This window comes from Podarcis tiliguerta (genome assembly GCF_965153285.1).
Source record: "Podarcis tiliguerta genome assembly, chromosome: 3".
Taxonomy (NCBI): Eukaryota; Metazoa; Chordata; class Lepidosauria; order Squamata; family Lacertidae; genus Podarcis; species Podarcis tiliguerta.
Window position 1 is genome coordinate 28,774,953 of NC_139536.1, and position 15,191 is coordinate 28,790,143.

General features: G+C 41.1%; 1 protein-coding gene across 3 annotated transcripts in view; it reads right to left on the reverse strand.

Moving 5' to 3' along the window:
• The window catches only part of EPRS1 (glutamyl-prolyl-tRNA synthetase 1), a 40,590-nt gene that overhangs the window by 1,969 nt on the left and 23,430 nt on the right, over positions 1–15,191 (reverse strand). For 2 of the 3 annotated variants that reach the window (XM_083433267.1, XM_083433268.1), the window contains 14 exons: positions 14,075–14,308; positions 13,422–13,703; positions 12,661–12,894; positions 10,928–11,196; positions 9,811–9,862; positions 9,130–9,339; positions 8,877–8,949; positions 8,119–8,198; positions 6,921–7,022; positions 6,144–6,299; positions 5,860–6,057; positions 3,720–3,893; positions 2,699–2,859; positions 1,582–1,660 (listed from right to left, as the gene is read on the reverse strand). In XM_083433267.1, the coding sequence (XP_083289393.1) occupies positions 1,582–1,660; positions 2,699–2,859; positions 3,720–3,893; positions 5,860–6,057; positions 6,144–6,299; positions 6,921–7,022; positions 8,119–8,198; positions 8,877–8,949; positions 9,130–9,339; positions 9,811–9,862; positions 10,928–11,196; positions 12,661–12,894; positions 13,422–13,703; positions 14,075–14,308 (2,304 nt within the window). The remainder of the gene's footprint in view (positions 1–1,581; positions 1,661–2,698; positions 2,860–3,719; positions 3,894–5,859; positions 6,058–6,143; positions 6,300–6,920; positions 7,023–8,118; positions 8,199–8,876; positions 8,950–9,129; positions 9,340–9,810; positions 9,863–10,927; positions 11,197–12,660; positions 12,895–13,421; positions 13,704–14,074; positions 14,309–15,191) is intronic. The other variant, XM_083433269.1, reaches the window with a different exon arrangement.

Here is a 15,191-nt window from a genome sequence, read left to right on the forward strand (position 1 = left end):
CCAGGAAACATGCATATGAAATGTGTATAGTTTGCAGGGGTTCGTTCCTCTCAAGAGTGCTACAATTCGAACAGCAGCACCACCCGATCACATAAAGGCCTTCAACTTGGACTCAATGGCACTGGACTCAATGACACTCCTGACCCGTGGAAGAAAAAAAACAAGATGGAAAATGCTAGGTCCTAAAACCTAATTTAGTTTATGACAAACAGCAGCAGGATGCATAAGTTGTATCTGTTTAAATAAATTCCACAACGTAAGCCAGGAGGCATGTTGGAAAATGACTTATCTTTAATAAATGTTATTCAAAATAGGTCAAAGCTATTTGAGAATAATTCACACGAATCAAACTCTCACGTAAAACCAGTAGCCAGAGCACAAAACACTCCAGTGGCAATCTAAAATACTTTGCTGCAATTAAAGGTGCTTCATTGCACCTTCATATCAATTCCAATAACCTCTTGTCATCCAGCGTTTCTGCATGTACTTGTTGACCTCTATTTAAATCAGATAGAAAGAGTTCTTTGACGCAAGCAATGCGTTCTTTGAACTGACAAGACTAGTTATATTGTCTGCTAATTATTTTACGGTTACTTGTAATGAATTGATTACAGTATCTGATCTAGAATTCAACTTGATACTATTTCTTAGAGATGGCATGGATATTTTCTGCTGAAAAAGCAGCACGGCTGAATAAGTGTCACAGGGAAGACAGCCTTCCACCTTTACTAATGTTTTTAAAGACGTGGAGAGGCATCTTTTTCACATACTGCAATGGACATACATAGATGTCCCATAGCCTTGATGGAGGATGAATGGGTTATGAGAGCTGACCACTAAGGAAAAGTTTCTGCAGTGGCAGCTGCAATTAAATGAGCCAAGAGGGTAAAGCTTTTAAAGAACTACAGGCTCCATTACATGTCTTAAAAATGCAAGCATTATTCCCAAGGAACGTGATATTGATTTAACATTTGGCGTTTTTTGAGGTTGTGATTATTCTTTGGGGCTCCTAAGAAATTCTCATGTTTTAAAGGTAAAGGTACCCCTGCCCGTACGGGCCAGTCTTGACAGACTCTAGGGTTGTGCGCCCATCTCACTCAAAGAGGCCGGGGGCCAGCGCTGTCCGAAGACACTTCCGGGTCACGTGGCCAGCGTGACATCGCTGCTCTGGCAAGCCAGAGCCGCACACGGAAACGCCGTTTACCTTCCCGCTAGTAAGCGGTCCCTATTTATCTACTTGCACCCGAGAGTGCTTTCGAACTGCTAGGTTGGCAGGCGCTGGGACCGAACAGCGGGAGCGCACCCCGCCGCGGGGATTCGAACCGCCGACCTTTCGATCGGCAAGCCCTAGGCGCTGAGGCTTTAACCCACAGCGCCACCCACTCATGTTTTAGGCCAGTACAAACTGCTAATTCTGCAATCCCTGAATAAATTTGTGTTGCTCAATTGTGCCTTCATTTGCAAAAACAAAACTTGCAGCCTATTCTTATGAATGCTTCCTTGAAAGACAGCCACACTGTGTTCGTTAAGGCTGTAAATATACATTGGATTCCAGTCTTGATCATGCTGCAGATTTCTTACCTTTCCCGAATCAAGTGCAGTCTGAAACTCTTCCATTGTATTGGCCACCACCATATGATTCTTTAGGTCTTTAGAAGCTCTGAGAAAGAGTAGAAATTCAGTCAATATAAGCTTTTACTTATTTTTTTAAAAAAACTCTTAAACCACAGAGCCAGATCTTTAGAATGCATCTGAATTACATCCCACTGATTAAATTCCAGTTTTTTGTCCACAGAGCAGTCCAAATGATGATTAGGAACATGCTTAGCTGCAGTCAAAGGTGGGATATAAAAGTGCAATAGGCCAAAGTACAGTGCAACTCATTCTGTGTGCCCAAGGTGATGCACACCACACCTCTTTTGAAAATGAGGGGAATTTGTGACCATGTTATTTTCACAAGGCACACTGAAGTCCTTATGCAGACCTAAAGTAGCTCTTGGGATACAAATTTAAATCCTGTGATATCTTAGTGCAGTACAAGCATCTGGGACTAGAATCCACTTCCAAGAGAAGCTTGATTCCATTAATACAGAATATGCCTTCTCTGGGTATCATGCCATGAAAACTGGTGGAAGAGCAAACTGAAAGAACAAGGGCTAGAATTCAGTTTAGATGGCATGAGTTTTTTTGTGAGAAAAGTCAGCATTGGCCAATAGAAAGGACTGTAACTTCTATCTGATGACCTTTTTTTGCCCAGCTGGTCAGGCAAAGCAATCTAAAAGAATATGGGGGGGTGGGGTGACAGGTATGAATTGAAGATGGACAAATAATCAGTTCTAGAGTCACAGAAGGGAGGAGCTACATTTTACCCCCTCCCCTTTTCTAGTCTTCTTCCTCTTTTTTTAAGTCTCTTCATTGCTCCCATTTGGGGGATTCACTCAACCATTCCCCACCCCACCAGCTCAACCTACTGGGAAACTCGAGATCATTGGGGAGGGTGATTCAGACAGCTCAGTCTGACATGCATTCAGTGCAATCCAGGCGTGGTGGGTAAGTGAATGTTAAATCTAGTTGTGCCCTGATCCTCAGTTCATTTCCTCATTTCTTTGGAAACCCATGAAACGACAGACAGATGAATGAAACACATAGCATAAGAAGCAAATATGTCAGTTAGAAGACAGCCTCCCCCAAACTCAACCTGTCAAAAAGGTTAGTCTGGATTTTGTCCAGAACACGTCTCAGCTGGTCCACTGCTTCATTTTCAGCAAAAGTCAGCTTCTCTCCTGTGTCCCGTCTAACAGCTACAAACTGATGATTTTTCATATCACGTGGACCCACTTCAAGCCTGATTGGAACACCCTAAAAAAAAAAAAAGTGGAGGCCATGAACAGAGTGTTTTATACACTTCTTTACATCTGTCTACCTTGCTTAAGTGGAACACAAAACTATTTCAGAGAAGGAGCCACCCCAGGTTATGGACAAGAAACTTACACCTGGCAAAAATGCAAATTATTCCACACTCCAGAATAATATAAAACAAATGTGTCACTTTAAACCAAATCTTTAAACTATGGTTTAAAGGTGACGGCATCTACTGCAGGTATCACAGGTGCTTTATTCCTCTTCTGCTCCTGTTGCACTGCTAACAGCCACATTGCAACTTAGCTTTACATCCAGGTTCATGTTGTTTGTTTTCCCCAAACTACAAGTAGAAAGCCAAGAACAAACCTTCCAGACAGCTCATGCTTTGCTTCAAGGAAAACAAACTCTGACTCTGGGTTTGGATGCAAAGCTAAGCCAAATCAAGTTTCAGATCCCAGCAGCACAGTTTAGTGCAAGTATGGTTTAAAGTGACATGCAAACCAGGACAATATTAATAGCATCTCTCCAATAAGATAACAACCTGAAAGTTTAGTTTACACTGCAAAACCTCTAGCTATTACTCTTTCCCAGCCTAGTAGTAAGACAATGTGAGCGAGTCAATACTAAGAGGTTGGATAATTTATTACACAGGCACTCTTGAAGTAGATGAACTCATCAGAACTGGAAAATAAAGAACAGATGACATGTACTTAGGGGAAAGTTCATAAGAAGGAGGATCTATTGTCGCTAATTGGTAACTCCCATTTTCCTTCTGCATATACTACTGAATGATGCATCCAAGGAAATGCTGACAATGAGGAATCCATCAAAGGAGAACAGAACTGAACAACATTTACCTTAAGCTCCCAGTGATTGAATTTCCATCCAGGTGAATAGTTCTCTCTCAAGTCAACACGTGCACGGATATTGGCACTGCATAGCTGCTTACGGTATTCAGCACACTTTGCCATCAGGGCCTCCTTGTCTTCTTCCGAAAGCGAATTGGTGATTCCACAGGGAATAATCACAACCTGAGTGGTGATGCAATGATTATTGAGTTAGGAGCATTAACAAAAATTCTGTTTGCAAGAATTACAATATGTAGGCCCTAAACTTGTAGACTGCTCTTAAAACCATCAGAAGGAGTGCTGCAACAAAATCAACTGCATTAAAATTTTATAAATATACACTACAACGGTGACCAAGCACTCACTGAGCAGAATTATTCATTCATGTATTTATGTATTGATTGTTTCCCAGAACTAGGACTCAAGGTGGCTCAGAAAAATTAAAATAAAAGCAGAAAAAACACACACAGCTTAAAACATATAAAAGGTTGGTGTTTAAAAAGTAATTAAACTGGAAAAAAGAAACTGTGCCAACAAAAAAGGAATAGCAAGATAAACTGTTAAGAATATATTGGAACTGGCTAGATTAACAGAGGCAATTAGAGATCACACTAGACAAGAGTTTCAAAAAGCATGGGAAAAATACAGGGAATACTTCACAAAACAGTGCCCTAAAATACATACCTGGACTTGTTTTGATTAATGTCTGCAGAATATTTTGTGGATATTTAAGTTATAATTAGAAAAATCTTAATAATTATTCATAAAGGACACAGTTTATAAGAATAAGGAGGCCAGATACAGGATAAAGGAAGTCTTTTATTTGGTTGTTTGTATTGTTGTATGTTATGTTCACTGTATGTTATGTTCACATTTAATGTGTATTGGGGGGTGGGAGGGTTGTGTTATGTTGTAAATAAAATTCCAATAAAAAATTAAAATAAAAAAATTTAAAAAAGTAATTAAACTACCTATGGAATTAAAACACATCTATTAAAATGCAGATGGGGAAAACAGTACAGCATACCATTAGGATAAAGTAAGGTAAAGGTACCCCTGCCCGTACGGACCAGTCTTGACAGACTCTAGGGTTGTGCGCCCATCTCACTTAAGAGGCCGGGGGCCAGCGCTGTCCGGAGACACTTCCGGGTCACGTGGCCAGCGTGACATCGCTGCTCTGGCGAGCCAGAGCCGCACACGGAAACGGCGTTTACCTTCCCGCTAGTAAGCGGTCCCTATTTATCTACTTGCACCCGGGGGTGCTTTCGAACTGCTAGGTTGGCAGGCGCTGGGACCGAACAACGGGAGCGCACCCCACCGCGGGGATTCGAACTGCCGACCTTTCGATCGGCAAGCCCTAGGCGCTGAGGCTTTTACCCACAGCGCCACCCGCGTCCCTTACCATTAGGATACCTTTCCTTAAAAGCAGTTAGTTCCCAAAGAAAGTTTTCAGATGCTGCTGGAAGGACAAGAAGAGAGCAAACACAGCCTCCAGAAAGAGAGTTCCAAAGCCTGGGAGCAGCCACTGAGAAGGTCCCTCTCCAAAATGCCCACCAAATGTCCCTGTGAGGGAAGCTGGACTCAGAGAAGTTCCTCCCCTGAAGATTTCAGAACCCAGGCAGCTTCATATGGCTCAGTCCTTCAGAATTAAGGGCCAGTAAATGTGTGTTGGAGCAAAAAGGTGTTGTCGATTGAGGGTGAAACCACCTAAGTGAAGGTGTCTGCAAGATCTATTGGGGAGGCTGTTTCCTAATGCAGTAAGAATGCCCTCTTTCTGCTTGCCACCCAGTGGACAGAAGCAGGCTGCCGCAAGATTTCCCCATCCTCTCTCTATTTCCCTCCACATCTTAAAGATATAGCCAGAGGACATCAGCAGCTGCACAAGCATGAAGATTATTTGCCGGTCAACTCAGTGACTTGGAGCCAGACTAAGTTAGTTGTGCTTAGGTCTTACGCAAATCTATGGGGCAATTTAGTCGTGACTTACAGTTAAGTTTCCATTAAACTAATTTAATGGAATCCAAGTGTAACTATCTTAGTCTGGATTCAACACCCCACCACCACCACCACCACCATTCTAGAAAATAGGAGGGAAAAGAGAGGTGAATTGGCACTAGCAAAAGGTTTGTATCAATGTGATTTTGCTCACCTGAACAGAAGCGACCCTGGGAGGTAGTACTAGACCCATATTATCTCCATGAATCATGGTCATTACGCCAATGGTCCGCGTTGTGATACCCCAAGAGTTCTGATAAGCAAATTGCTTCTCTCCTGGTATCCTGGGATCTTCAAAGACAATCTCAAACATCTTTGAAAAATTCTGTCCCAAGTGATGAGAAGTTGCTCCCTAAAAAAAGGCAACAATAAACAAAATTCAGGTAACGTCTTCCTACATATTAATGAAGTATATAAAATGTTTTTATCAGAACATACCTGGATGCCTCGCCCACTGGCGGATATAAATGCCTCAATGGTAGTTGTATAATCTCCGCCTGCAAACTTCTCCTTTTCTGTCTTTCTTCCTTTCACAACAGGAATTGCCAGAAGCTCTTCATACACACGGGCATACAGATCAAGGATCTGTAATACCTGAGACAAGTAATAAAAAACAGTTTGTAGAAGTTTAGACTAAGCTATACACCAAAAGTATTACTTAATTTGGTAGAATCATAGGAAAGCCAAGGATAAATATGAATGGCCTTCTCAAATCCTAATAATTTATGGCGGCTATCAAATAAAAATTTAGCATTTACAGTTTAAAGCTCTAGCAATAACCACTGAATCCTATCCGACAACAGATAGTGATTCTCGGACATGAAATTATCTGTCATTTGTGACTATGGTGGTTCACTAATTGTGTTATTTCATTTCTTGTCTGGGGGTTCACATAGTTAATGACACCCAATTTTGAAACATGTAGATTGTTTGAGTGACAGCAACAAGCCAATGAGATTCAAATTAATTCTTGTATATCACACCATGAGAAAACAGTGTCCAACACGATTTAGCACTGCATCTACTTTTCATATAACCTCTCTGTGTTGTTAGCCTTTTCGAACATACTGAAGAAAAGAAGCTTCACTGTTTTCCCTCAATTATGCTGAAATACGAAGTGGACTCCCTCCACACACTGATACAACAATTCCAAATTTTCCTTGAATGGTGGATGGTGAAGAATGAAGTTCGTTTAACTTAATCTGTGCACTGTACCTCTTCTGCTGCCTCTTCGTAAGTTGCAAACGCTGTGTGTCCCTCCTGCCACAGGAATTCACGAGTACGCAAGAAAGGCTGTGGATGTTTGAACTCCCAGCGCTGCAATACAAAACAAAGAAACAAAAAATTGAGTGTCATGAAAAGTTAAAGTTGCTATCTTCATTCATGAGCTTGTTTTTAATGTATTATTTAGCATTGCTCAAAGTTCTATTTTTCAATCATGCATTACACTATTTGAATTCAAAGGCATAATGAGTTGCAATTAACGAAACACAAAGGCTAAGGCTCCATCAGTACAAGAAACTTTCAACCCTTCTGCCCCCCCCCCCAAATTTGTTCTGTAGTTTCCCAAACCTTCCAGATTAGATTTGGGGACAGCATTGAGCTTGTGCAGAGTGGGGTCGCAATGAACCTAGAGAGAATTCTTGTGCTGGCTTCTGCTAGTGCTACCTAGATTTTACATATTGTTAAGAAACCCACTATTCACACAAAAGGAACCTGAGATTATTTTAACTGCCATTTGTTTTCAATATAAAAATGCTATATTCTCATATGCTGATTTCTATTAATTCTATGAAGATTGTAAATACCAGTAGACAAGGATAATTTGCATGATCACAAATCCAGATACAGTGGTACCTCGGGTTAAGAACTTAATTCGTTCTGGAGGACCATTCTTAACCTGAAACTGTTCTTAACCTGAGGTACCACTTTAGCTAAAGGGGCCTCCTGCTGCCGCCACGCAATTTCTGTTCTCATCCTGAAGCAAAGTTCTTAACCCGAGGTACTATTTCTGGGCTAGCGGAGTCTGTAACCTGAAGCGTCTGTAACCTGAAGCATATTTAACCCGAGGTACGACTGTATATCACAATGGCTGTCACAGATCAGGCCTGTAGAGATTCCCAAAATGTGTGCACTATATACCACATTTTTTTCATTCAACATGGTGTTTGTTAGGATATGGAAAGCAGCAATGAAGAAATATTCAGAGCATAAGATATGAATCAAATCCCTCAACACAAGACGTGCCAGGTGAAAAAATATGGCAATTTCTCCACACGAAGACTATACATTCTAACAACCCACAACTTAATTTAAAAAGCGGGTAGTGGAGATTGCTGATTGATTGATTGATTGATTAAGAATGAGCATATTGGGTAAAGCACAGCAAATATCTGGTACACCCTGCACTTACCACAACATTGCACCACTGATTAAGTTTGATGGGGAGATCCCTGTGTGATTGAACCCACTTTGCATAGGCAGGATACATTACTGCAAAAAAAGAGAGAATATTTTCAGAAAGCACGTAGCTACTATGTTAACTATTGGTTTTGAAAACCTGATTTGTAAGAGTTTTTATTCCCATGCATAATAATACCTGTGTGAACTAATGGTGACATCCAATGATGTCAGCCTATTTGCGCTTCCACTGGTGCAATGTGACTTGTCCTTCCTACCCTCCCCCTAGAGCCCCCCAGTTTGCAGATTGGGGAGAAAGGAGAGGAAAGGGAAATCCCATCCTATCTGCTGGCATGTTGCTGGATATTGCCCTAAGCGTTAGGCTAATCCTTTATATTTAAAATTTAAATACATGAGAACATGTTGTTCATCTTGTTTCTCCCTTATTTTATTTATTGCATTTTATTAATTGCATTTATAGCCCAGCTTTCCTTGAAGGAGCTCAAGGGGACGTGCACAGAAATCCTCACCACAACCCTGTGAGGTTAGGCTAAGAGTGACTGACTTGGCCCAAGGTTGTTCAGTGAGCTTCACAGCTACAACTGTAACCACTACAGCACACCTCTTGATAACAAAATACTTGATTTCTCCCCTACTCTACCTGCTTTCATTCATGAGTAAATGAACTTCAGTTATTACATCAAAAGCCAACATCACCAAAAGAGGGACTATTTAGCTATAGTATTTTATTTTAAATCTGTAAGACTGTACCTGTTTCACTAGTAGGACGTACAGCTATTGGTTCAGCCAGTTCTGTTTTGCCAGATCTTGTAACCCAGGCAACCTGAAATCAATGAATGTAAAAGTTTTACTTTTTATAAATATATTTCATGCCATTCTTAATAATACGGTGGGTACAATTTTGTTTAAAAAAAAATTATTGTGACACATGTGAATTCCGTTTATCAACTGAAGCTCATAATTGTAAACTTAAATTCCATACATTATTATGATATAAAATTACCTCCGGGGCAAAATCAGCAATGTGTGTCTTCTCCTTTTCCAACGCAGCCTGGGATACGAACATTGGAAAGTAGCAGTTTTCCACACCAAGTTTCTTGATTTCACCATCAAAAAACTCTTTGATGCTTTCCCAGATGGAAAAAGCCCAGGGACGGAGAATGTAACAGCCACTCACATCGTAGTATTCAATCATCTCTGATTTTGTGATCACCTTTTAAAGGAAATAGCAATGTTTCAGTGTCACGAAAATCGCATTGTGGGCAGCAAGTTTTAAAAGTATCAAATAGAAATAAAATTGAACACATGACTTTCAGTGGAAATGAGCAGTGAACATTCATGTATGAAAGGTGTTTATCTTTTATTAGAACCATAAATATCCAAATGCACCTATGTAGAGACCGGTTTGCATGTAACACTAAGGCAAGTCACTGCTTAGAGCAAGTAAGTAACCATATGGATCTCAACCACTGTACCCTTTTCCTGTGGCTGCTGCACAGGCTGGGGCTGAGCCATGGTTTGGTTTAGCATTAAATCTGATGCCAAGCAACCGCTTTAGACAAGCCAGGAGCTGCAACCAAGGTTTGATCTTGATTGCAGTTTAGCTGCAAAAACTGTTCTTAAGAGTACATTATTTTGAAGACTGTGAAAGAGCACTCCCCGGTAAAACTCAAGATATACTTGCCTGAGAATACCAGTCAGATAGATTCTCTTCCTTCTTAGCCTCTAGCCCCAACCTGTCGTATATTAAAAAGATAGAAGCATAATCTTAGCCTCAAAAACAACCACCATAATAAAGCAACAGCCCACTTTAAATATTTTGCTTTATTTCAAAAAACTGTTAGAACTATCCAGACATGAATTTAAATGTTTAAACATTTCAATGAACTTAAATGTTTAATGAATTTAAATGTTTAAACATTTATATGAATTTAAACAGGCAATTTTATTATATAACGGCAAGAGTCTTCAAGCTGACATGCTCCCTCAAATAACAATACAATTAGTGGGGGAAAGGCATATTAAATGTGAAGGGGGAAAACCCCAGCGAGTGTTCTGGTAGCTCCAGTCATGGTGAGGAGGACTGGAGTACCACTGTGCCACCCTCTGAGCTGTGACGCTGCTGCTCAGTGGGACCCAGATGGGGCACAGGAGCACTGAGCTGATGGTGCCAATCTAGTGCTAACTTGTCCTCACTTGATCCCAGCAAGCAGCCAGGAGGACAGGGCAGGAGTGGTGCCCTACCTCATGGTCCGCAACTGGGTAGTTCTCTTTGTGATCTCATGGTGTCAGGAAAAATACTTACTTATAAAAAGAAAAATCCCTCCCCCCTTTCACATTTGCTACTTCTTTCACCTGAAACATCTCCGTGCTTTTGCCAGGAAAGCTTCCTATATACGATTCCTATAAGCCACAATTTTACTCAAAGACTTTCTCCCATGGACTACCACAACCCCAAAGATACTTCTGCTACAAATTTTATTATATCCATATTAGCTCCTCTGCCTTGGCTTTTGTTGTAGGCGGTCTGGACAAAGACTGTCTATTTTGTGTATTCTACCCAAAGCCTAGCAAACAAGTTGGTAGTGATGTTGCAATAGTTAGAAGGGATCCAAGCCCAACAAAAGAACATAAAACGATTTATAACGTTTTAACGTAAAAACAACCCAGCAGTACTATAAAGGGTTGGGTTGTTGTTGTTGTTTGCCTTCATTATCTCCCTTATAGCACAATACCAATTTTAATACCACATTATTTCCTTTACCCGGCTGCCCAGACTATATTTTAAGTAGAAATTTCACCTGGTTTGTTTCTTAGGTCCCTGACCATCTCCTGGTCCATTTGAGGATAAGTTGCTGCCACCACTTTGGTCTTTCTGTGATTCTTTCTTTTGGCCTTCATTCTGCTTCTGTTGCTTACTTTGCTTCTCGGATTTGTTCTCTTTCTCTTTCTTCCTCTTGTCTTTGTCTTCTGCTCCGGTTGCAGAGACTGGTTTATAGTCTATTCCTGCCAGTGTCTTGTACTGTGCCTTCAACTGAAGCAGCTCTTGCACTGCAGCATCAATCTTATCCTTGGGGAGGACACCATTCCCATGGAAACACAGGTAACCAAAAAGAAATGAAATGATAGTTAGCTGAATAGAATAGGCAAGGTACATTAATTATACGTACAGGGGAAACTACAGAATGCACGCTGAAAGGGAGAAATTCAGTGAAACTTCTGCAAGTCGTGATTAGCTGTCCTATCCGAACCAGCAAAGTAAGATTGGAAAGCAAGTTTTCAATCCTGGTTTGCAAAGCTTGAACCAACTATGCTTTTCTTCTTTCGGCGTCACAGCAAATTGCAGTTTGGGGAAAAACCACAGTCAATTACTAATCAAGGAGATTTCATGAAAGAGGCAGAAGCACCATTGTTTGAACTAAAACTACTCAAATGCTTTGAGACATTTGGCAAGAGGCTATAATCAACATAAAAGCAACCCCCGAAGAGTTCTGCAAGTGGAATCCTCACATTCTGTAGCCAAAGTATATGTTCTATTCCTTGTTAGGACATGTAACTCGGTAGTATGGAATATAATTTACAGAAAGTTTCACACTCGGTGCACAACATCATCAGGAAACAGGATCACTGGTAGAGGTTTGCCCAGCATTTTGGAGAGCTGCTGACAGCTTGAGTAGGCAATACCAGTCTAATGAACCACTGGTTTGATTTCATATTAGGCAACCAGAGAGGGAGGGGGCAGCCAGACATAATGGTTAGTGTTGAACCCTGGGAGACCAGGGTCCAAATCCCTGCTTGACCATGAAGCTCTCTGAGTGAACCTGGGTCAATGCTGTGGACATTTACTGTGCAAACAGTAATGTAATGATGAAGTAGGACTGAAACTAAAACCTAAGAAAGGCCTATGTAGTCTAGCATTCTGTTCTCACAGTGGCCAATCAGACACGCCTGCAAAGCCCACAAGCAGGCTCCCTCCTCAATTAGGAATCCAGCAACTGATATTAAGAGGCATGAGGTCACCAGCATTGTGCAAAACAGAACAATTACGTCAACATACAGTTTGCCTCATCTTGCAACAATCATATGTGTGTGTGTGTGTCTAGGATATTTGTGGATTGCATCAAAAGATCACCAGGGGGCTGAAAATAGAAAAATAAGAGGACAAATGTTGAGTCAGGAGCTGAAGTAAAGATGAGCACTTCAATGAAAGGCAGGAAAAGAAAACTAGAGTGGCTACTTCCCTCAAACTCCTTTTTCTGCCTTTGGCCACAAGGTGGCGATAAATGTTCATGATACGCTTCAGAGTGAAAGGAGAATAGGTTGAATTAAGAGATGAAAGCTGCTTTTACTTTTTACAAATGCTGCGAAATTCCAGCAATTTCTCCAGATGCATACCTGCAGAATACTTGACACTGAAAAGAGACCATCTTGCAATTGCAGGTCAGGATATTAGCATAAATTTTAAGTTAAAGGGAATGTGATGAGTACCCCAAGATCCACTCAAACACATTAAACTGTTAATAAACAGTATTACCTTTTCTGCCTTCTCCGCTTTCAATTTCCGGACCTCTTCTCCTTGGAGAGCAACCTTGTTAAAGAGAGCTTTTGCTTCTGCAGAGTCAGGGCCACTGGTTTCTGGGCTTGCCGGCTGGTTTAAGGCATGTGCCTGAGGTGCTGGTAACTGTCCTGGCTTATAATCCTGACCAGTCTTTTCTTTATATTCCGCTTTTAGGGAAAGGAGGAGTTTTACAGCTTCATCCACTTTATCCTATGGGAAGTATTATTGGGAGGGAATTCATATCACAAGTCCAAGAGTTATGCATGCATATACCTCTAGTTTCCTGCCTGCATATCCAAGGGTATGTTAACAACACTACATAGATTTGCAATAGATTTTATATTGGCAGATTCCTTTCTGCTCCTTTGCTCCCTCAAGGTGGCCTTGTTTCCCCCACAATGGGATCCAGATATATGGAGAAAAGTATTAGCAGTTACTGAGAGTTGCATCCAATGCTGGGCAACAAGATTTTCATCTTCCTCTCCTACTCCCATTTGCCCCCAAAATCTGCTGCGGAGGATCTTCCAACCCTCTGGAACTGATTTTGAGGGTGTGCAGGGGCTGTACTGTTGCACAAGCAGACGTGTGTTGCAGGAGTGAAACAACAGCACAATATACAACCTTGACTTCCTGGTCCCTTGAAAAAAACTTCTGCCAAAATCAGAATTACGCACAGCTAATGAACAGAGAAAAAACACAGATTTGAAACCACATGCATAATAAAACCACTATTCTACCTTGGACACCTTTTCGGCTTTGAGTCTCCGTACCAGCTCGCCTTGTTCAACTACTTTATTGTACAGAACGTTTCTGTCTACTGGGCTAGAAGATGTCAAACCATTGCAGGACAGAGGAGCAGGATCAGAAGCACAAGAGGACAGGGAGGAGGAAGAAGAGGAGGAGCAGGAGGAGGAAAGAGGAACTGCAGGTGGATGTCCAGGTTTATAATCTTGGCCTGTCTTTTGCTTATATTCTGCTTTTAGAGCAAGAAGCACTTTCACAGCAGCATCTATCTGATCCTGGAGCAGAGAGATAATACAAGAAACGTATCGGTTAAGAATGGAAAAGTTTAATGCAAAATTTTCCAATATGAAACTGAAGATTAAGTGGGCTAGTGCAAATGATAAAATGATCAATCTACAAATAAATTTAACTGTTAGCATTGATATCAAATTTTTCTTCTGCTTGGACAAAAGAATCATCTGTCTTGCATGCAATAAGTGAAAATGGAGAGAAGCCAAATATTGCGTAATACTTTGCAAAAGTAAAAATAAAAATACTGAAAAAAATAGAATACAATTTTTTAAATTTTGTGAATTGCTCAAGGACCTAATCATGCATCTTAAAAACATAATGTTCAGCACTTTTTCTGCCGTCATGGCCATTATACCTTTGCTGCTTTCTCTGACTTAAGTCTACGAACCACTTCGCCTTGTTCTGCCACTTTGCTGTAAAGAGCTTTGCAGACTACTGGACAGAGGGGCATGGAAGAAGGAAGAGCAGAAGGAGCTGAACTAGGAAGCAAACTCTTTGCTGGGTTTCCAGGTTTGTATTCCTGGCCTGTCTTTTGCTTATATTCCGCTTTCAGAGCTAAAAGCACTTTCACAGCAGCATCTATCTGATCCTACAACAGGAAGCGAAAGAACAGTTAAAAAGAGAGGAAAATACAGAAAAGCATGTAGCAAAGTAGATACAATAGTTAGGATGCACACAATCAAGTTGACAAAAAGAAAAAATCAGTAAGAGGCTTATTAGAACCCATAAATCATATGCTCTTCACTTAATGAAGCTATTTGAATGTAACCAAAAACTAAGGTTTTGCTTTGCATAGAGTGCTCCTTAACTGAAGTTTTATTTGTATTCCATGGGATGGATTCAGGTATGTAATAAGATGGGGTTCGTCAACCTGGGAAGGTAGCCCAGCTAGGAGAAGGGAGACTCTGATCCTAAACCTCTGTTGCCTTGCAGGCTATATCTGGGAGAAGAAAAGGCTAAGGAGTAAACCCTACACAAATCCAGAATGGAGTCCCTAAGACAGATGGATGGTACCTTGTATGCCTCCTTTCAGCAACTCCTGCAGCCAATCTGGTGCCAAATGTATTGCTCTGCTTTCCTTTGGATCACATCAGTGCGGCAGAGAGGGAAGTCGCAAGGTGAATACACCAGAGCAGGAGAAGGGGGATCGTTCTTTTCTGCCAAGCTGCAATGCTTGTGCCGACGGAATGTTCGTCACAGTGCAACACTGATCTCCACCCCGTCCAGAAAATTGGTGCAATACCCACTTTCACATAGTTCAGCAAAGATACCAGAGGGCCATTATTTTGGGGACATTAATGGGGGGGCAGAATTAATCACCACCACTTTTAATTAATATTTTATCTTTTGACACTTCTACCATAGATGGTTTTTTTAAAAATCCCTTTTCTCTCCTGCCAGTTTATCATCCCCAACTTCTCCTGTTCTCTTAAGGTTAGTGGTAGTCCTGCCCAAGGAGTTATTCTTTGTCT